The sequence below is a fragment of the Struthio camelus genome, chromosome 5, assembly GCF_040807025.1.
Source record: "Struthio camelus isolate bStrCam1 chromosome 5, bStrCam1.hap1, whole genome shotgun sequence".
Taxonomy (NCBI): Eukaryota; Metazoa; Chordata; class Aves; order Struthioniformes; family Struthionidae; genus Struthio; species Struthio camelus.
In genome coordinates this window covers 37,312,546-37,334,572 of record NC_090946.1, presented here as the reverse complement: position 1 = coordinate 37,334,572, position 22,027 = coordinate 37,312,546, and the positions used below count along the sequence as shown (strand labels likewise).

The following is a 22,027-nucleotide window of genomic DNA, read 5'->3' as shown; positions in this document are numbered from 1 at the left end:
CTTAACCTCACTGTCCCCTCCTATTAGCCATTTGCAGGGATGACCCACCCACCACCAGAGATTTCAGCCAGAAGACCACAAATTGAAGGGAAGGTTTCCCTTAAGTTCCTGTGTTCAACAAACCATTTGCTTTGTTTGAATCGTAACTGGGACACCTGAGTATGTTCAGAAAACAAAGAGAGAAAAATCACAAGCAACCCCTCAAGTGAGAAACCTTAACTCTTTGGGACAACTCTTTCAAGAGTTTCATTGACCAAAGCAGAGCATGGCCAGCTGATCTTCTAAGAAATCAAGGTAACCTGCAACACTCCTAAAGGACGTCTCTAGCGATGCTTGAGATGGGAGGATCATCTTGAACCTTCCACACAACACCTAGTAGTTTTGAAGAAGAAAAAGAGCTTGCATTTTTCTGCATGCCAAGGGAAGTTCTTTTAAAGCATTTTCACTCTGAGTGCTAATAGAGTGACTATTAAACTCTTCCTATTCCCTGCTTCATAGGTCTCCACACAGTTGTTTTTAATTTGTGTTGTTTCTGTTTGTATTTTCTGGCACTACAACAACTGTTTCTCAAACAAAGACATAAACAGCAATGATTCCAGCTCCAAAAACCCCATATGTTCTAAAAAGACATCAGACAACACGTAGGAGGAAAAGAGGTACAGATAGGAGGGGAAATACCTTTCCTAAAGTCATACAGAAAGGACAGTGACAGGGCTAGGAACATTATTATTCTTTAAATAGGTCTAAAACCAAGACGTCCCGAATTGCTAACTTCTACAATTACATTGCAAAATATATTGTTTGAATCTGACGTTATGGTCACAATGGGTGCCAATATGACGTCTCAGGTTTTTCATTTCAGTATAGTTTCAACGTAGTCCTGATCAGCACAATTATTTGATCAATGGTGAATCAAAGTCACCATTCCTTAGACAGAAGTATCTGATTCTCCTTCTGTAAGTTTTGCCTTCAGACAAAAGCCCTGAAAACAAATAGAGACTTTTTCCACTTGCACCTCATTTAAGTAGCAGCATTTCTGGGTATATTCTGAGAACAGCTGGGATTTACCTCATTCTTGAGTAGCAAGGCAGAGAGAGGTAGTAGGCTATTGGCAGCTGAGGCTATAGCTTACTTTGCTCTGTGAGGACAATATGCTGATGCATCTTGAAAGTCTAACTATCAAATGCTGTATCCCTGACAGTTTGCACTTTCCTTTCTTGGGGAAGATAAGATTTTGCTACAGTTAGTCACTGTTTTTTTCCATCCCCAGATTAGACTACTTCAGTGATTAACTTGAAATAAGTGACTAAGTTTCATTATTAGAAAGCACATTTAAGTTTGTTGGTTCAAGGTACCTCAGTAGTCAATAGACAGGAATAAGCAGTTCCAATGGGCAATTTGTCACATTCTGCAATAGGGAGGGTGGATCACCCTCTGGAGATACCATCTTTTCCATTTACTAAAGATGGAGCCAGCCAACTAGCTTAGAAAAAAATGCTTATTTTAAAATAGCTTAAAAGAAAGGAAATGAATTTCATCCCTAGCTAGCTAGCTCATCCTGCAGAGAACGACATCTTTGCTCCATAAAATACCCTGACTTCCTGTTTGACACGCTGTCTAACTTGTGTTCTGCTCCTAAGATCAGCCTAATTCATTGCTTTCCACCCTAACACAGCCAAACCACTCAAAGCCGTCATTCTCTACACGTATGCAAGAGGTTTTAAGACACAGATGAGAAAAAGAGAGCATTGTGTTCGCCTTCTCCAGGGCGGGAGCCAATCAGTGTTCCTGGTGGATTCATCAACATACGAAATCTTTAGGGTACAGGCTCTATTGCTGGCTTTAGGTCAAGTTTATGCTCTTGAGTAAGTCTTTTTGCTAACCTGCTTCTACTTCATGCACCACTCTTTACTGTAGTAGCTGATAGAAATCACAACACTTAAAGGAAGTACCTAAGTTTTATGAAAAGAAAGTTGAGAAGGAAGGATGGGCTATTTCAAAATTAGTTATGTGGCAGATACAGCACACAATATCTGAACAAATGAAAGACTGTACATACAAGTTTGATGAGAGTACAGCAGAACAGGTTTCATTAAAGTACTGAATGACGAATCAGAAAAGATTACAAGAAGCCAGACTACCGCAGAACAAGTTTGGAGGGACCATTTATAAGGTATGAGTTCACTGAAAACGCAAACAGACTAAAAGGAGCTATAGCTCTGCTATCTGCTTGATGGTAATACCAATTTAGGGCATGCACACAAGACTTCTGTTCCAGCTTTTTGTAAGATGTCTCTATACTGTGCAGTTTGCTACATTTCTTAAAGTTAGTCATTAATACTCGTGTCAGGTTATATCTTGCCAATTGCTTTTTTTTGTTTGTTTGTTTGTTTTAAGTGCCCATCAATGCTGTCTTTGAGCATAATGCTTCGTGAACCAGAAAAGGTCTATTTAAATTCCACCTTTCACCAAAGCCAAAGATGACCATCTGTGCTCCACATATTGCTGCTTTGGGTTGTTATGGACCAGCCTTACTCTTCACTTAAACCCTGATATACCTCATCAGCAGTGAGGCAGATGCAGTAGAAAGAAGCCAGCATGTGGCAAACACTTGATTTGACCATATGATGCACCAGGAAGCTAAGAAATAAGCTGGATCTTCTATCCCAAGAAAGAGAAATTTTCGCATATTACATTTTAAAAATAGTACATGAAACAGAAGATTCACCCACGTGTTTAAGCAACTCCCAAGTATTTATCATTCACTACAAAGGTAAAGCAGATCAATAACAGGACTGACTAAAAGCAGCCTCTCCGCATGTTGCTTTAGTTCAAGGAGAAGTCTTTTGCTATGTTTTCCTCTAGCACAAATTTACTTCCCATTTACTTGCACTTGCCTTACTGGTTTCCCTACCCAATCTAGACCGCCATGAGAGAAGCCTCTGAAATTCATTGTCCCAGGCCTTGATCTTAGTGGCGTTGTATCAGACCTTCTATAAAGTCATCTTTTTCTCAGCTTACAGAATACTCTTTATATAGACATAGCTATGCCTATCTTCACGCAACAACTTCCAGCTTTCTAGGAGCCCTGGGAAGGGAATAAAATTTGACATACCGCTCGCTGGTTGACAATCAAAAGTTTAACACATTCACTCATTTTTATCAAAAAAATCATCTGCCTAGGAGTAGCACTTGCCCATACTTCTACAAGGCTTTCCAGATGAATAAAAATTCTTTGCAGTAAAACAGAAGTAGGTATTTGCATTAGAACTGCTCATCTTCAGTTCTGTATAAAAGAATTCAGGGATCCTTTTAGGAAGTAAAAAGTTACAGTATTTTTAAAAAAGTTAATGTCATAGTTTCCATCACTGCCATCCTTGCTCGTAATTCGTGTCACTGAAAGAGGGAAAAGATTAAAAGGAAAGAGGTAAGTTCATAAACATTGTTAGTTCTTTAAAAAGAATTGCTAAGCAATATGTTTGACATTGAAAGCTGGAGGGTAGGCTATGCGACAGTCAACTGATTTAGTTAACTTTCCCTTACTTCCTTCTGCCACAGAAACGGGGTCGGGCGCAGAGGTGTGGGGAATTTTCCATGGGCATGCAGAAAATTATTATCTGAACAGGAGCATTAAAGGCTTTCCCAGCTCCCAGCTCTGCTCCTCAGGAGGGGCTGTAGCTCCCCAAGCCCAGTCTCTTTCAAACAGCGCATGACAGAAAGAAGATGAGAGGCTGTGTTTTGTTCATAAACAATTTATTTTGTTTCAAATATGTGCCCTTGTTGATTCAACAATGATGTCTGGAGAATCACGTCCTCCACCAACCAAAGAGAACTGATTTGGAAATATTCCACCGAACTCATTTGCTGATGATACCTTGACACCACCTCCCCTCCCTCCTTTTCAGCAGCTGAAAGTCTTTATGGCTCAGAGTGAGCATAAACTTGCACCTTATTCTGAAATGGCTAGAAATACAGTGAAGAAAGAATCAGTAAAACGACGACTCAGGGAGGCAGAGGGCTATGAATATACAGACAAATACAAAATAGCTTATTGGGATTTTTACTTTGACTTTAGTGTTCTGCTATTCCCCGTCCTTGTTTCCTCTTCATCCTCCAACAGAAATAAACAACTCCAAAAACGTGTGATGTTCCTAAAATACATTTTTATAAACATCTGAAATCCCGTCTCCCTCCTTCCAAAAGGAGGGAGCAGGTAATATGGTATGGACTGAACAATACTGGACAAAGCATGAGTTTCTCATGGAGGAATTGCTGATTATATCTTCTTGCTATCTGGTATGGTTATGTGATTTGCATATCCATTGACTTAGACTATAAAATATGAAGCAAGTTATTTTGGATGCTGATGCCAATCTGAGCATTAAGGAAAACCTAGAGGTGCCTGGGACATGGTACAGGTGGTCATGGACTTATGGAAGTTTCTTGGTTTAATATTTACAGAGATGTTTTAAAATTATGGTCTGTGAAATGTATTTCCCAAAGATGCTCCTACATCTGAGAAAAATAAAACAACCCTTGATCCAAATCCCATCTCTTTTTAAGAGTCTTGTTAAAAATTGATTCATCAATTTATCTTAGCACACTTAAAAGCAGAATAGCGAATAATGACCTTTTTAAAAAAAAAAAGAGAAAGATGCTGATCTCTAAGGAGACCGTCGCTCTTTTTTCATAAGTAAATGACACTGAATGGTGCGGATTCGATTCTTTGCTGGGGCAAACTCCGGCTGAAGTTTTAATGTTGACTCATACCATTTCATGGCCTTTTCAAACTCCTCCTGTAAAGAAAGAATGAGGATCACATGAACCCCAAAATAAATGAACCCCTTTTCTACCCCAAAATAACTGACATTTTCTTGGGCTTATGACCTAATTCTGCAGAATAAATGAAAGGAGTCAGATCAAGGCTTGAGCATCACTGACCAATTCCCTTGCTTTTTCCTACTAATTAGTACATCTTAACATTCTGGTTTCGAAAATAACTTCTGAAAATTGATTTCAGTCAGAATTTATGTAAAGAAAAGCTTTAAAATCTTAGACAACATAAAAACGTCAACTTTGCTGAACAGCCAACGCTTTTACAAATAACTTGAAATTAGTACTAAAAGATTACTCAAAGTTAAAGGAAATCAAAAAAAATAATACTTTTAGAGCATATAGCAGTTAGACAATTTTGACTGACAAGTTGGACTCCAGAATGGCATTAAGAAGCATTCACACTGAAATAACCTCTATTTTTACACTACTGAAAGCTAAGCACCTATACTACCCCACTTTTTACTAACTAGAATTGCGCATTGACATGCAAAAACATATTAGAACAAAATGTGGGTATTTTTGCGACTTTCTACACTGCTTTGCTACCTTTTCTGCTGGTAAGAACTGAGGTACTTCTATGATATATTTTGGAATTTTGACAGTACAATACATTTATTTTCCAAATACACTAAAGGGAACCACTAAAAGGTCTTTACAATCTAAGGGTGGATTTAGGTACTTTCTCTCTTAAGCAGCAGCATATTCAGTGATGCCCAGGGCATGACTGTTGATGAACTACTGTTAACAAGCTAACACCTCTATGCGAAAGCAGGGAGCATGCTACCGTACTTTATTTCCGGACTCTTGATTTTATTTTTGAGTGAGTAAAGGAAGGCAGAACTTTGGATAGACCGTTTTGTCATACTTAAAACTCTCAGGATCTCACTCTAGCATTAGCTCAACTTAAGTTCCTCTTCTCATTATCTTTATTTGTACAACATAGATGATTATCCACTCCCAGTTACGTCGCAGAGACTAAGATTCAAACATTGATCTAGTTAAAGTCTTGAGTTTTAAAAATTGTATTTTAATACAGTTCCAACAGAAGTTACAGAGACAATCCCACATAAGTTTGTGGGAGCAGTGACAAACAACAGTGAAAGCAAGAATGATACTGTTTTTAGATATAACCATTTGCATGCATATTTGCAGTGATCTGATTTTACCTCGATGCTCCATTCAGTTTCCTCCCCACAGCAGTAGTTTCTAGAGCATGCACCCGGAGTTCCCAGTCTTATTAAAACGGCCAACTACTTTCGCTTGGTAAGGCAACTGGCTGGTGAGCCTTACAAACAAATGAATGCTGGCCTCTATAATGCTATACTTTTACAAGTATCTTTTACAACTTATTTACAACAGATCTAGCTCTCAAATACAGCAGATGAAATATGACATAAATTAGCTAACGTTTTTTAATACTAGTATAATTTGATCCAGAAGATAAATTTTGTCCTACTGCTATAGTCATTTCATATAACGAATAGATGGATTCCTTGAGAAATCTCTCAGATCCAGGGAGAATGAAGTTATCTACAGACAATGTGCTAACATTAAAAAGACACTAGCAACTCAACCATCAAGCTTCTACTTCATTTCTTTCAAACTACTGTCACAAGAAATACCTTAATAGAACAAAGTCATGCCTTCCTTCAGTTTCCATTGTGCATTTGAGAGCATTTCACTCTTTTCAACCCTATCCTGATAGCCATAATACACAATTACCTGCTCAACTTCCCCTGTTATCTCTGTGATCCTCTCTACAAGAGGAGCAAAACATTAAGCGCAAATTACGACAAGTGCTAAAAAACTGGCAGAGATCCATGGGAACACATGCAATTGAAAATACTTTTGACGCATAAATATATCAACCATGTCTCAGTTTAATGGTGCCTCTTTTATCCTTCCAGTATACTGAATCGGGCCCTGTTAATGTTAAGAATGAAACACGCAGTGACCAGTCCAGCATTAGTCAGATAAAAGCAATGAACAGAAGTAAGAAAGAGTAAGTAACTGAAAACTAAATTGTAGATTAAAATATATAGACAGTATGAAGAAATTTGAATCCAATCCATAAATTATTTTGGTGTTGATAAACCAGATATCGAAATTAAACTTCCCTTGTGTTTGTGTGTGGTAATTGTGAACTGTGTTGTATCAATTATGCTAAACTAATCTCTTCAGGCCATAGACTCAGTTTATCATCAGTTTCCTACTATTATAAAAAAAATCCTGCGTTTAGACAGGCAGCCAACCAAAATTATCAGTTGTATGCTACTGTCTTAACACAGCTTTGCAGACAGCATCGTGAAGACAGCTATAAAAAATATTGGCCTTCAAGTATTAAATGAGTACTGAGAGTACTGAGTACTAAGGGCACTCTCTGAAAAGTACATTCAAAAGAAAATTCTTTCTTACTGACCTTACCTCTAGGCCTTGAACGCTGCTCCTCCAATTTAATTTATAAGATCTACATATATATTTACTATATCTAAAGACAGGACATAACTGGCTGACAGTATACTCACCATGGCTACATAGACGTTTGCCAGTGTGAAATGATTAACCACGAAGTGCGGGGCTATTTCCACTGCCATGGTAGCCACAATGATGGCATCATTCCAGAGTTTTGCATTGTGGAAGATGTTTGCGAGGCTGATTAGTGGTACATCCTGGAAGAGAAGAGCAAGTGGTGAACAGTGTAGGTTCCTACCATTGAAACTGTTTCATGATCAGGAAGACTGCCAGAAGACTCCAACATCTGGGCACTGTCATTTGGTTACTGGTCACTCCACTTGCTCTCTGGTCACTTGGAAAGCAATGAGTCAGACTTTTTTTTTTTTTTTTTTTTCTTTTAAATAAAAGGGCATTTCAACCTGAGTCATATATATATATGTAAAAAAAAAAAAAAAAACTACACATGCATCTGCTCACAAGTGACATATGTTACTTTTGCAGAGACAATCAACTAAAAGGTAACTTACTTGTGTCCAGTACACACATTTATTTTTAGGTATTATTCCACTAGTTTACTCTCTCTCCCCCCAAAGATGAGATGCATCTTGAGAAGAGACAAGACAAGCTGTTTGCATGACCCCTCCTCCCTCAGCTATTGCATAAAAGTGGAAGGAATACGAATTAAAAAAAAAAGAACAGCGGGGAAGTGAAAAAAGAGGGTCTAACCATTAGTGCAACTGATGCACAGTTTTTTATCCTGCCTCTGCTACAGAATTCCTATATGATGCTGCACAACGGTTCTAAATCAAATTTACACACGTGGTCACTGATGGTATGTTCTTTATTTTCTGCATTTCCAGACTGCAACCTTGTTTGACTGACAAAATAGTTGAGCCCTGACAGTCATAACAGGATCTCTGGGAGCTGGACTTTACACCTACAAACAACAAAATACTGCTCAGTATCAAGTCTCAGATGCCTTGAATGGGACAAGCAAGAATTTTGGAGGTACTTGATCCCTGCCTCATTGACATCTACAAGGCAAGGAGTACCTTTGGAGTAGAAGTCACTCATGTTTGCAAAGCAGATCCTATGAAAGTCAGAATCACAAAAGCAGCCCACAAGAAAATTAATTACCTTTTATCCAGATGAGAAAAGGCAAGAGAAAGTAGAGAGAGTGCATAAGCCATACAGGAGGATAAAACATAACATTAAATAGCTGTTTATTCAGTGCTAACTCTCGCTAAGTTTGAGTTGCAGCTGTATCTTTATAAACAAGACAAGGTTTCTTTGGCGGCAGCTGCAACACGGAGGACAAAAACAAGGCACATATTTGAAGCACAAGCCAGTCCCAAACAACACTACAAAAAATTACCAGATAACAGTCAGCAGCATAACACCATCATCTTAATAAACTGCAGTTTCCAATCCATCCTGTGAGGCCTACAAAGCATATAGCTAAGGGTCTCAGTTCTGAGGAGCCATACCAGTTTGCTAGACCTGCATGCCTATCTTGATTCCAATCTTGCTTTAAAGGACAATTGCAAAGAGACAGAATTATAGGACGCACATGCAGAGAACGTGGAGTGGGAACAGATAAACGTGCCTTAGTTGAGGCACTTCTAAAGTTGACGGCTGAATCCTCTAATAATATCCTGCCAGTGTAAATTACTTTTTATCCCATTTTTCAGATAAGGAATTAAGACAAAGATCTGAGAAGTCGTTTACACTTGGCAATGCTGCATGTTCTGGTGCTCAGGTCTCAAAGTGAAACTTGCAACGTTGAGTTAGGAGCCTATATCCCATTTACCATGAGCTGCATGGGGAAGCTTGGGGTCTAAGAAGAGATATTATAACGCTCAGCATACCATGTGGCAAAGTGAAGGGCACAAAGCACTTAGTCAACTGAAACACAGAACAGAAGATTAGATTCAAAACATTGCCTCTTTCACGGTGAAGCACCAAACAGCTGCACAAAATCAGGCACTAGCATCCAGCTGAGCGTCACAGCTCAGAAAAAGTTTTAAGATTTAAGCATTTAAGTTTTTCCTTTAGACATTGCCTGCTCTCCTCTCTGAGAGTACAACCAGAAGATATACTCCCCACATTTTAGACAAAAGACCTGTCCAGGCAGAGACTGACTAAGATTCAAAGCCCTACGTAATGAGGGGGAGTTCAAGCCTGCATTACTCAGAGAAGTGTCAAGCCCACTGAACTTCAGGAAGTACCACCGAAACTCTCTTGCAGACTTTTTAAAGAAACAGCCCATACTAAACAGGCAGTGAAGATCTTCAAGTTTCACCTCAATCAGCTAATATCCAGCACATTACAGACACTTGATACACGTGATGACTGGCTTTAATGACAATGTGTGAACCCTGTAGAGCTGTGTCACAAGCGAAAACACTATTTTATCCAAGTCGTGGGCAGAGACATACAAACCTTCATGTGATGGGGTGCATAGTGCAACGCTTGCCGTAAACAGTCAATCGCCTTCTTGCCTTGGCCTTTCACCCTCCAGTAAAGAGCTGCCATGCTAGAGAGGACCCATGAAGTCTGATTCTGGTAAAAGAAGCAGAACAAGAAAATCAGTCCTGCAAACCTGTAGTGAACAGTCTTCCTGTCTTTCACTCCTTTTCAGCTTACTCCACAGATTGGGGTAGTGGGTGTTACATTTAAAAATAGCGTTAAACTATTCCAAAGCCGCAAAAATAGTTTCTCATCTAACAACATATATGCAATAGCCAGCTCAATAACATCGCCAAATGAAACATTTGCAAATTCCAAATGCAACACCCTCTTTTGAAGAAGGGAATAGTAGCTAAAAAGCTTGGAACAGCAACGACAGTTTCAGCAGCCCCAACAGCTTCTAACCAGCTGCCAGATGCTGAGCATCTGGATGTGTATACACATTAGCCAACATAAGGCACCACATTTAGCCAGCTAAGTTGGAAGACTGGACTCCCCAGGCTCTCTGTAGTCACTGGAAAGAGAAAGGATTCTCTGAGAGGCAGCTCAGAGCAGAAGCCTAGAAAGTCTAGCTAATTAAGCCTGGTGTCTTTACTTGGCCGACTCCCATGCCACATGTTATGCATGGTGGACAGCTGGAGCAAAATTCGAAAGGAAAATACTACATGCTTGAATTCTGTGGACTTCGATAAAGTAAATGAATGTTTATGCTCACATATGCAATTAGATAAGTAGCCATCTTGATTTGTTTGATTAGCTCTTGTGACTAATGAATGAAATTGGTATACAAAAGAACTGCATTTTATTTCCAACACATTCTCCTTACTGAGAATTCTGTTTCTGGTCTCTTAGTACCAGAATTTTCAGCTCATTTGAATGAAGCTTGCTGTCTGTATCCAGTAGAAACTGTAGCATTCAAGAGGGAAAATTCAGTATATCATCTGAAGTCAAAAGAAGTCTTATAATGTGGGCATGACGGTAACGTCATTACTTTCTGGGAATGACAAAGCTGTCTTAACTGTCTTAAGTTTCAAAGCCCAGCAAGTTCCTCAGAAGGCTTTCAGAATAGGCCTGTGGTACCAAACTAGTTCGGTTGAGCCCTCTTTCTTTAATAGTAAGGAATATCCTCCCCACTCTCTGTAAGCACGTAACACGCAATCCCTACATCCCCGTCTACCTAGATCTATCCTGGCAAAGTTGTGTCCCTACCGTCCTCTCCAGCTCAAGTCCTTACCAGCCTCAATCTAGTTAGGGAGCTTAGCTTTTTCTCTGGGTGGAACAGCAAGTGCAGCCTTGTGCATGGTGTCATACAGCTGCCGAAATGCACCTGCCCCTTCAGCTCAGCACTGCATAAGGTAAAAGGAGGTGGACAGAAAAGAGAGGCGGACCTCGCCCATCAGCCATCTGACTGCTGCATTCCAAGAACACAGCCATAGACCTGAACCATGGCTCAACTCTGACTACCCATAAGCTCTAAGTCAGTGTTATAGTCTGTATGCTGCTTTGAGCTGTAGCACAACAAGGAAGAGGAGGGCAGAAAGGTAAAAGCGAAGCTAGTTTTCAAGCTTTTTTTTTAGAACTGGTACAACAGTTAAACACGTACCAACAACCAGCAATACTGCTCACCATAGGGGTGATGTCATAAGGCTGGAAATATCAGAAAACTTGACAAGCTTTGGTTTTAGCAAAGAGATACGCAAGAGATTTGACAGATGAGACTCTCATCCGCAAGCACAGGATATAGCTCAATAAGTGGCCTGGAAGCGCAATGCAGATGTTGAATAGACAGGGAATGAGGGATGTGTATCCCTCATTCAAATAACTAACAAAATCCTAGACCAGAATTTCGGGCAGACAGTTTGAGACTGGACTGACCAATACGTCAGGTATAAGCAGTAAGCACAGGCTATTCTTTTCCTCATTCACACATACCTTTTCTAAAGCTTTGGCTATTCGAGTACCAACTTGTTCTAACGACTGTGGGGAGTACTGGTCTTTGCCAAGGTTCTGTAGCACCTGGAGAAGAAGAGAAGCAAGAGCTTAGATGATGCAATCTGATAAGAAATGTCATTCACTTGTTGACTGCCTCTTTCCCCAGCCTTTTACAAATACTCCAAGCCATTCCAACCTAAACATCACTGTGTGTCTTGAGTCAGTATCATCTGTGTCTTCATACAATGTTATAACTCCATGCCACAGGATACTATGAATATTTAAAGTTTGTGTATGCTCAGACTTTTCTTCCACTAATTCATCCATCAAGGGCTATATCTGTAAAGACACTAAATGTCTTAGGATTTCCTTCAGCCAAGATCACAGAAGGCTGGGAAAACATTCTGGAAACTAGCACTCACAGCTCGCGCTGTTCTTATAGTTTTCTCTAGGCATTCACTCACTGAAGGTCACTTGTGGAGACAAGGTATTGAACTAAATGCATGTTTAATCTGCTGTGGTAAGACCACTTTTGTGTGACAGCCTTTAACTGCGACATACCTCTTTCAATTGACTTTCTCCAGTGTAATGCAAGCTTGCCCGACTAGAGACACCTTGCAGGTGATCCAAAGTGTGCATACTGGCCGGTAGATTGGGGTTACAAAGGGGTTCCATAGCTGGTTCTTGCAGCTGAGTGGCAAAATCAATGTGTTCTGTAATGCTAGAAAGGTAATAAAAGGAATTGAATCAGTCAAGAGAAGGAAAGGGAAGAGTCATTACAAAATTGTCTAGTGAGCGTATCCGTTCAGAACCTGGCAGAATCTCATTTGAGCAGCTTAAGAAGCAGGAGAAAGTGGATCTTCAGTCTGCAGTTGCACTTTTCTTTGCAAGTCACTTGATGAAATACCATATAATGGTTTCAAAATTCTTTGAAATCCTGGCAGAATTCCTACTTACTTTAATCGAATACTAAAATTTTCAGTTTACACATACTCAAAGCCATATAATTGCCTTGCTTGTTGTGAGTGACTTAGCTAAGGTTCATATAGATGATACTTACTCAATATTCTTAGCAGAAACTGCGAGCCATGTGCTGGCTACAGTTGTAAGCTCTACCCTACGGAGTTTCAGGCATTCATCAGGACTTGGCCAGCCAAGGCTACGATAATCATGCCTTTTTCCTGGAGTCAGAAATAAAAGAATACAAGAAACTGTTTAGAAGCAAAAGACACTTCACTTTTATATGACAATTTACAAAATACTTTGTACCAGTGGATTCGTTTCCTAGATTATAAAAGGTTCACCGTCCTGCAGCCTCTTTAAGGAAAACTCTAACCTATTTGGAACGAATGGAACTTGAGGGATCCAAGGACAGAATCAGATCCTAAACGAGACAGATTAGAAATCGGAGTTTTAAAACCTGTTTCATTATACTTTTTCAATATTTGAAGATTAAGAATAATCAGCACACCGGGGAACAGGCTATGTCTCTACTTAAATCTCCTTAGAGCTAAGTTCATAAGTGAGTCATCATTTGTGTTCTACAGCTGCTGAAAAAACTAATAAAAGCTGATGGCTGCATCTTCTGACAATCCCAGGTGAAAAACACTTCCCTTTCTTTTCAGTGAATATTGTTTAAGACAGGCGCTAGCTTCCACTGCATTCTTGCATTCAAGACAGTAACGCTTCTGAAACCACTGACCAGCTGTAACCCTCTCATTTTGTGGAGCAGTTAACTGACGCAGGGAGAAGTTAAATAACTTGCTTTGCATTAAGAAGTAGATCACTGGGAGAAACAGGAATCTGATCTTCAGATTTGATCCAAAGCCTACTGAAATCTTTCCCTTACATTCGGTGGATACTGCATCAAGTCCTAGGAATCAAAATTGTTTTTAGCTGCTAGGAAACACTTCCCTCTCTTATCAGAAACCTTTGAAATGCTTTGAACGTAAGACAGACTCATTTTAGCCATAAATCTGCACAGTGGGAGGCCAAGTTTAACGATGTGCAGGTCTACTGCACTAGCTATGCAGACAGCATTCCAGTACCTACTTCTAATTACCCAAACTTTTCGTCCATTTGGATGCAAATCCTGTTTTGCACCATAATTCTGCAAAACAATGATGAAGTCAGTAATACCATGCCTTTTCCAAAGTACTTTGATTAAAGGAAAATTAACTTTGAGGGCCACTGAGAAATCTCAGAGGGGAACTATCATTTCTCATCATCACTGGTATGCAGTATTTCATCATGAGTTCTTATTTCCCTTTATGGCAAAAGATAGTGAGAGATATAGAAATACTGTTACAGAAGGACAATTCAGTTAGTCGGAGAGCTAGCTGGACACAGGACAGCAAGCTTAATTTCCCTCTTCTACTAGCAACTCCCTGGATGACTTCTGATGCGTTACTTAAACTTTTGATGATTTAGTTCTTGTAAAGGAGATGTCAATAAACTCCACCTCACAGGAGCGTCATGAGGATAACTATTTTACAACTAAGGGATGCTATGTAACATAGCCACAAAAGTAGCTCAGGGAGAGAGAAGGTATATTGAGGAAAGGGGTGCGCTCACAAACGATTGCTTACTTTCACACAAACCTCCCTATTTAAATAATTAATTTAACAACTTAAATCCCTCAGCTGCTAAAAAAGGAGCTTGTTAAAGACTTCATATAAAAGCCTTCAAAACATGAAGTCACTTTCCAGGTTATCAAATTGTCAGCTACTAAAACATACCGGGGAACAGATCTTTGCCTGCAGGTATGGCACCAGCCCTACAGCACTAAGTAGTAGATCACCTAGATTTCATGTCTGTTGAAATCAAGGCAAGATGAAATGACAGGTACAGGGGCCAACTACTTCAGTTCTCTCCTCTGGCATCATCACATTCCAGAAGCTTCAAATTTCAACCTAGGCAATCACGAACTGGTGATTTCTGTCCACCTGAGAAGGCATGAGTGGAAATGGCCTGCGCTATCTTAATAGATTACCTTCTCTCTTCACGTTCCTGCTGCTCAACTAGCAAAATCTTCACCTCTCTCTCCAAACCTCTTCATTTATGTTGGTGCAAAACTCTACTCTTCTGTAGCTCCAGCCTTCTGGAAGACAGTCTCTATGTTTTCTTCTATAACGTTACCAAATCATAATTATAGCAAGATACTTGTTTTTTCACTAGATCAAATTTGTTGTTGGTGGTGTTGTTTTTTTTTTTTTTTGAATTTTGTCTCTTATGTTTGGTCAGTAATCAATTTAAGCTCTCATCTGATAAAATAATTTATCTGCCTATCCATTTTTAAAGAATTATAATTTAAGGAAAAACTCTTTTACTGCTTCTCCGCACAATGTCCATCTCTTTCTTTCTCTACTCTTATCACTTCATCCCCAGAAGTTCTGGAAACTAAAAATTCTTTATTTAGCATACAAACTTATACTTTTCTTCATCAAGAAGGCACTGATGGAAGAGTATCCTAGTTTTTCCACACACTCGTCTAGAAGGCCTATTTCACTATGCAGTCTTTGTGATACATACATTATCAAATGGTGTAATATAAAAGCTGCTTAGAACTCGGCTTTCTCTAGAAGCGGCACTTTACCTATTGGTCCAGGAGAAGGTATCTTTGGTCCACTGATCTCCAGGGCAGCTTGGTAAAAGTTTTCATTTTCTTCATTAGTCCCTTCTCCATTTCTCCCAACAGGCTCCTGGAGATCCAAGCTTTCAGCTTTTGGTTTCTTTAAGCGTTTGACCTGGAAAGTGATCTAGAGAAGGACAGTACCAGCAAGGTTAACAGTAAGAAACACCACAAATATTATCAGTTTCAATATAGCCCAAAGATTGTTCTAGCCCAAAGATTCAATCTCAGAGCTGTTACAGATCAGATCAAATCTCTCTCTCCCTCATCCCTCCTGCCCCCAGTTCAAGCCGTTCTCTAAGCCTGCTCACTCTCCCTGCACTGCATCAGGCAAACAAATTACACAACTTAATCCTCTAACATAAGAGGAAACCAATTTAACTGCCAGAGAACTGAAGCGCATTTTCCATTATATATTTTGTCTGTCACATGATGACGACAGATAATTTGGTATTTTCATGCTAACCAGAACTTTTGGTTAAATGCTTTTTTTCCCACCTTGTAACTGCATGCTACTGGGAGAAGAAAAATTCAAGGTCAGTTAAAGAAGGGTAACAATTATTTTAACGTTTTAAAAATTAAACTGATTGTCAGATGTGGAGGACCTGAAGAACAATGCTGCATTTATATAACATGCAAAGATTTGGAAAGCACGGTGAAGTTCTGCGTTGTTCCCTAGCAGTGAAACCCAACCCATTCATTGTCAGCAAGAAGTTTGCAGGCACCCAGCATCATTCAGCACCTAAGCTCTTGCTCTTAATAATCATATATGCTTGTGATGCAGTTTCAGTGATCTGGAAGCCTTTCCGTTAGGAGATGGACTGAGGCTACACAAGCCATGACCTAGTTCTTTTACGTCCAGAGAGGAAGCCCCTATACATTCCTGCACAAAACTCATCAACTGTGCTAGTCTTTTCCTCCACAACAGTAAGATGATACAAGACTTAGGTAAATGGAGCCAAACGTACCCATTCAGCTTCATCATCATCATCACCACAGTCTCCAAAACAGGAGCTAGCCAGCCCATCTGGGGAGCCTTTCTTTAGGACCCGGATTCCTTGCAAGTCCATCCGACGACCTTTTACCTCCAGTGCCCCCTCAAAAGCTTCCTGAGGCCAAGAGTTTTCAAATTCATCCACCAAGGCCAACATCTCTTCAGACATTTGATTGTCTTCTAAACCCTCCGCTCCTTCTGAGCCATTGCTTTCTGCGACAACTGTGTCTAAAAGGAAATACCATAAAAACCTCACTAAAAATTCATTTCTTGCTGCACCCACAAACCATATAAAAAGCATATTTTTCTGAGTCCCAAGTTTTCCACTTGCACAAACCAAGTATCACTGACTACCCACTGCATGCTGCAAATGCAAAGAGAGACTGAAGAGCCTTTATGAAAATCTAGGCTCTCCCACTGGGAAGAAGCACCAACTGCTGGTTCAAAAATGAACACCTCTAGACCATTTTCAAGAGTTTCCTTTCCAGGAAAGGGTTCTGCCTGTTTGAGAAACTAAACAGGTAGTGTCTTTCTTTACGCATGAGCATTAAACATGGAATAAAGCTCCCTTTACCTTAATCACAGAGGCTGCTTTTCCTCGCTTCCGTCTGGCATAGCTGGTATAGAAATTATCAAGGTATAACGAACCTTGGTGTTGTTTGTGAAGCGTGTTTGTAAAGTCTTGCAGGAAACTACGTCCTTTAGCCTAGAAACTGCTTTAATCTTTGCTCTCATTTTTTGATTTTATGCATTTTGACGTTAGGTTTGGAGAAGAACAGTGAACAGAATGCAACCAGTTTTAAGGGTTACTTGTTGCTTTACAGAGAGATGGGGAGAACGTAGCTTCTTAGAAGGAAACTGCTAACTTTTCAATCTGCAAAATAATTGCATGATCCCTTTTGGCACTTACCCGCCTACTATAATATTTCATTATTGTAAGAAAAGGAGAAAAATTCCTCAGTTTTCCTACGTGAGGAGTTCAAAACCTGAAGAGCATTAAAAGTTAAGAGATATAGCTCTAACACTTATATCAGCTTGCATACCGTTCTGTTAAAGCCCGTTTATATTATATCCCCAGCACAACTATCAAAAGAGTACCAAAAACTTTTCAAAGTTTTCATTACTTCAGAGAGCAATAGTGTTGGAAAACAAAACATGCTGTCGAGCCACGTAACAATAAGCGAGTGGACAAAGGACAACCTCCGTTTCTGTCCATGCAGATTAAGATATATGAAAGTTAACCAGTTCAATCAGTTTTGGGCTACTAAGCCATATTAGGGCACCTTTCATTTGTCAGATATTTGAAATAAGCAGAAAAATAAGTCCGAGCGGCATCAAAAGAATTAAGCTTTTCTTTATGCTTTGTTAGAGAATTTTGTTCCTGCAGCAAAATTATGAAGTACTCAGCAAGGAGAAAGACTTAGACTTTTCAGCTCTTCTGAAAAATCTAAAAACCGACTCATCAGCCAGCACTGACATTGCAGGGTTGACTTACTTTCAAGCCTTGAGAAGGAAGGATCCCTCACTGAATCCTGAGTATGGGCCTCCAGATCTTCTTCTGTACCTCCCTCTGGGTGTCCTCCTGCCACTGCTGTGACTGACTCACGGGGGTCACTGAAGTACTTCTCTTTGTCATGACTGCCATCTGGATTTTTCTCATGACAGTGGCCTGAAAGAGAGAGATCGACTGAGATGCATCATGTAAGACTGCTCCTTCTGAACAGGAGAGAGGCTCCTCGTTTTTCTAAATACGGATTAACAAAACAATTCTACAAGGTATCAAACACACTGTTCAATGATTTCCAAAAAAAAACCCACCAAACAAAAAAACCCCACCTGCTCAGTGCCTCTTGACCAGGCAGCTCACTAGAACAGTCACAGGAAAGAGCCTTATTAGGCATACGCTTTGAACTACTAATGAAAGAAACATCCAATGTCTTTCGAGGGAAGGTTACGTACTACCTAGGAAATCACCTTGTGCTGGTAGCAACTCTGATGAGCACTCCCAAAGCGTGTTTTTAATGACACTGCATCATACCTCAGGGGTTGCTTGACTGATGAACCTCACTTAAGCACTGAGAATACTATGGCATCCATGCTGAAGAGAAAAATGACCAAGCTGTGTTGATAAAAGACCGTCAGACTCTGATCTTATGTGCCAGTGATAAATGGTAAGTAGGTAAGACTGACTCATTCAACAGAGACAAAAGCCACTGGAAGTAATCTGTGCTGAAAATCAGAAGTTTATTCAGCTGAAAATTTAACTCAACATTTAAAACACTTTAGTGCCAGTGGCCAGGTTATAGGCTCAAATTCCACTGAACGCAAAGATATAGGAATAACACTGGAAAAATTCAAATTTAGAACCAGCAATGAGCAGATACAAACATATATCAAACTCGCAATACAACGTTACCCTCTGAGATCCTTCAGTGACACCCGCAGTTAAGCTTTCGGATAACGGCCAGCCACCTAAATCAGCTGCACATTTGTAACAATATTTTCGATTTCAAATACACTTTTAACCGAAGATCTCAGACTTTACTAATAATCCACAGCAAGACATGGAAGACTTTACTAATTGTCCACAGTAAGACATGGAAGATGTTTAAAAAGATGTTCCCTGCCCTTCACCCCCAAACCGTATTGGTAAAGACACATTCTCCATAAAGTCTGTGAGGCTGAGAGGCGTTAAGTTCATTATACAGCTACAGAATTGAGATACAGACTGAGAACATGCCTACAGTCACAGAGAAAGTCTACTGTGAAGGAGAAAAACAGATACTCAGAGGAATAAAGCGGCTGCCCTAAATCCCTTCCTTTTTAACCACTCATGAGTGAAAATAGCTTACATACACAAATGAATTAAGATGCATGTAGCAAATCAAAGAAAGCTGAAATTAAATGCAAGATACTGAAGTATGTTCCCCATTCTAGCCTCATGAATGGTAATGACATTGCTCAATGCACATAGAAAACATTATTTTTTCAATGGGCAGCATGAAATACGAAGAATGCAAATAAAGTAGATCAGTGACTCCTTTTTTTGCCAGGCAGTGATCCCGTGTTACCAAAAAAAAAAAAAAATTAGGCCACTAGGAAGGGAGGGTGGCTGTAATTCTCATGTAAGTGTAATCTGTTCTATCACTTCTCACTGCAGTGAAACTATGGCTTTTTACTATACATTCATAATGCAAAAAGTACGGAATATTAGTTGAATTTTTGGCAGTGCTGAATATCTCAAGGTCCCCCAAATATATTAACACTCAGAACTGCATCTTAGGAGGAGAAACAGACCTCGGGAGTCACCAAAACCAAACAAAAACCCCCGTAGTCATAAACCCTCTGTGATGACTATTTGCTGCTGCATTTTTGTTGTGTACATGTGTGTTCATATGTGTAAAACAAACAACCCTCCCCAAAGGTTTTAAGTAAATAACAAAATAGAAGCAGTTAATTTCATAAACCGTTCTAACATCTGCTATATAATTATGTTTAGCTTTCTCTGCTTCTTCTGCCAGTCATCCACTCTTTCTTTAATCTCCTCCTCATCCCATCCACTGCTGCCAATAAAAAATTGGTTTAATTAAAAAAAAAAAAAACTAAAACAAAAAAAGCCCTTTAGAGTATATGGACATCCTTATTTTTAATTTGCAAGAAATGGTGTGCATGGAACCCCAAAGCTGAAATTAGTCCCCCTGCATGACAGAAAAACCATCCTGATTTTGATACAAGTCTGGTACATCTCAAGAATGAGATGACCTTCACCAAAGGGAACTATCATCAAATCATCATTAGTATAAAGGAAAAAAAAAAAAGTGGCTGTAATGCAGATGACTATTTTTTAATTAAGTTTGAGATAAAACATCGAAAGAAAAAAAAAAAAAACCCTGGAAATAGCAAGCAGAAGAAAAGATGAAGACACTTAAAATATTACTTAAGACTAACCTTGTTAATATTAATTTACAAACATCGACAGCTAAAAACAGACTAGATGAGAGCACTGCTTTCTTGGGAGCTGAGTGCTGCTATATATAGAAACCTGAGCAGCCTAATTTTTTCAAATTACTGCTTCCAGTTGCCTGATGTCACACAAGAAAAAAAGGCTGGCTGAAAAACCAATGAAATTTTAAGATCTTCAATGAGATGATCGTGAAGCTGGTAGTACTGAAACACTGCAAGTCAGAATTTATAGCTTCTATCTGCTGGATGCTTGAAGAACAACTGGGAGGAACACAAGGCAGGAGCGTAAGACTAGAATGGAAACAGCATAGCCCCAAAATCCAGGAACACTCACTGCAGAACATAACCCGCATCATTCTATCGATTCTATCACTGCAATATTTGCAACACATTAGTTCAATACAGGCGAAAAGATACAGTCCCAGACAAATGCTCAGTTATATAATATTTAACTTTTCCTATACATTCTGGTTGTCCAGGTCCACACATCTGAATTTTGGATGTAAAGTCCTGACACCATGCTACTACAACTACAAAACTCAAAGCCTAAAACTACTTCATAGTACTTTACCAATTCAGCTTACTCCTGCCACTTTTTCCTGTTGATTCTGTAGAGCCAGGAAAGCTCAGAGAAAAGTGAATTAGATTCTGTTCTACCTTCTGTATTATCAGACTTGGTTATTATGTTTCAGTCAGTGAAACTTAAAGATGCTACGGAAGTGACACAGAATACATGTGGCCTTCTGGGCCTTTATTCAAGGGATGGAAATAAGATATGCATAAATAGTCTGACTGCACCAGGTTAATGAGAAACCGTGAGAAAAAAAAGTTCCTAACTTGTAAAGCAAATCCACTGGATAGGAAATGCAAATACAAATTTCTACACTGAAGGAGGAAGGCCTTAAAGATTAAAAACCAAACAGTACTGTATATTAAAACTCCTTTGCAACTTTTGTGGCCAATGTGCATGCACGTGTACAGCATTAGTGCAACATGTATTTTAAATGCAGAAAAGATCTGCTAGACCATCCATTCCATCTATTATTAACCTTTTTCTTGATATTCAGGACCTCTCTTGAACTTCCACTGGAGGTGCAGTACCTAGTGTAGTCAGTAGGGTTAAAAAACAAACTTAAGTTCTTACACAGGTATCTGGATGGCTCCAAACACTCTTAAGTTGGAAGACAATTAATATAAGAAATACGGAGTGTATTGTGGCAAGTGAGAAGAAATAATCGGAAGGAAAAGCGAAGCAGAAACCAAGGTCAAAGACTTGTCCCATCTATGAAGGGGTAACAAATATTTATTCTGAACCATACTTCATGTTGCCATCTTTCTCAGAAAGGTCACACTTGGGCATAACTACAATTTTCCCTTGTTAAATTTAAATGTTTTTCGTACCACACAAAACCAACCAGAATGACAGCTCAGGGAAGCCTTTTGGGATAGAATTGTATTTATTTTTTTGGTTTTTTTTTTTTTTTTAAAGAGTAAACTTTGGTCAATCTATGTAAATCCACACCCTTGGGCTGAAAAATCACTTATCCAGGGGAAGGAAAGAAATGCAAAAAGGCCAGAAAAGAGGAGAGGGGAGGAGAGGAGAACAAACAGCACCCCCAGGGTTTTGCTGCACACTGAGGAAGGTCTTGAAAGTAGTTAAGCTTGGTCTTTCAAGAGGAAAGTGAGCATTTAAAACATCTAAATTAGCTGCCAGTGTAGTCTGAGTATTTCTCCTGGTACACCTGGCA

At 39.4% G+C, this 22,027-nt stretch overlaps 1 protein-coding gene across 3 annotated transcripts in view; it reads right to left on the bottom strand.

The window, feature by feature from the left end:
* Positions 1-3,736: 3,736 nt before the first annotated feature.
* Positions 3,737-22,027, bottom strand: part of TTC17 (tetratricopeptide repeat domain 17) — a 62,022-nt gene continuing 43,731 nt past the window's right edge. For 2 of the 3 annotated variants that reach the window (XM_068945551.1, XM_009682816.2), the window contains exons 17-25: positions 17,812-17,985; positions 16,291-16,544; positions 15,287-15,449; positions 12,752-12,872; positions 12,253-12,412; positions 11,692-11,775; positions 9,733-9,852; positions 7,362-7,505; positions 3,737-4,796 (exon numbers count right to left, since the gene is read on the bottom strand). In XM_068945551.1, the coding sequence (XP_068801652.1) occupies positions 4,665-4,796; positions 7,362-7,505; positions 9,733-9,852; positions 11,692-11,775; positions 12,253-12,412; positions 12,752-12,872; positions 15,287-15,449; positions 16,291-16,544; positions 17,812-17,985 (1,352 nt within the window). In that variant the 3' untranslated portion in view covers positions 3,737-4,664. Of the gene's footprint in view, positions 4,797-5,843; positions 6,760-7,361; positions 7,506-9,732; positions 9,853-11,691; positions 11,776-12,252; positions 12,413-12,751; positions 12,873-15,286; positions 15,450-16,290; positions 16,545-17,811; positions 17,986-22,027 lie in introns of those variants that run through there. The other variant, XM_068945552.1, reaches the window with a different exon arrangement.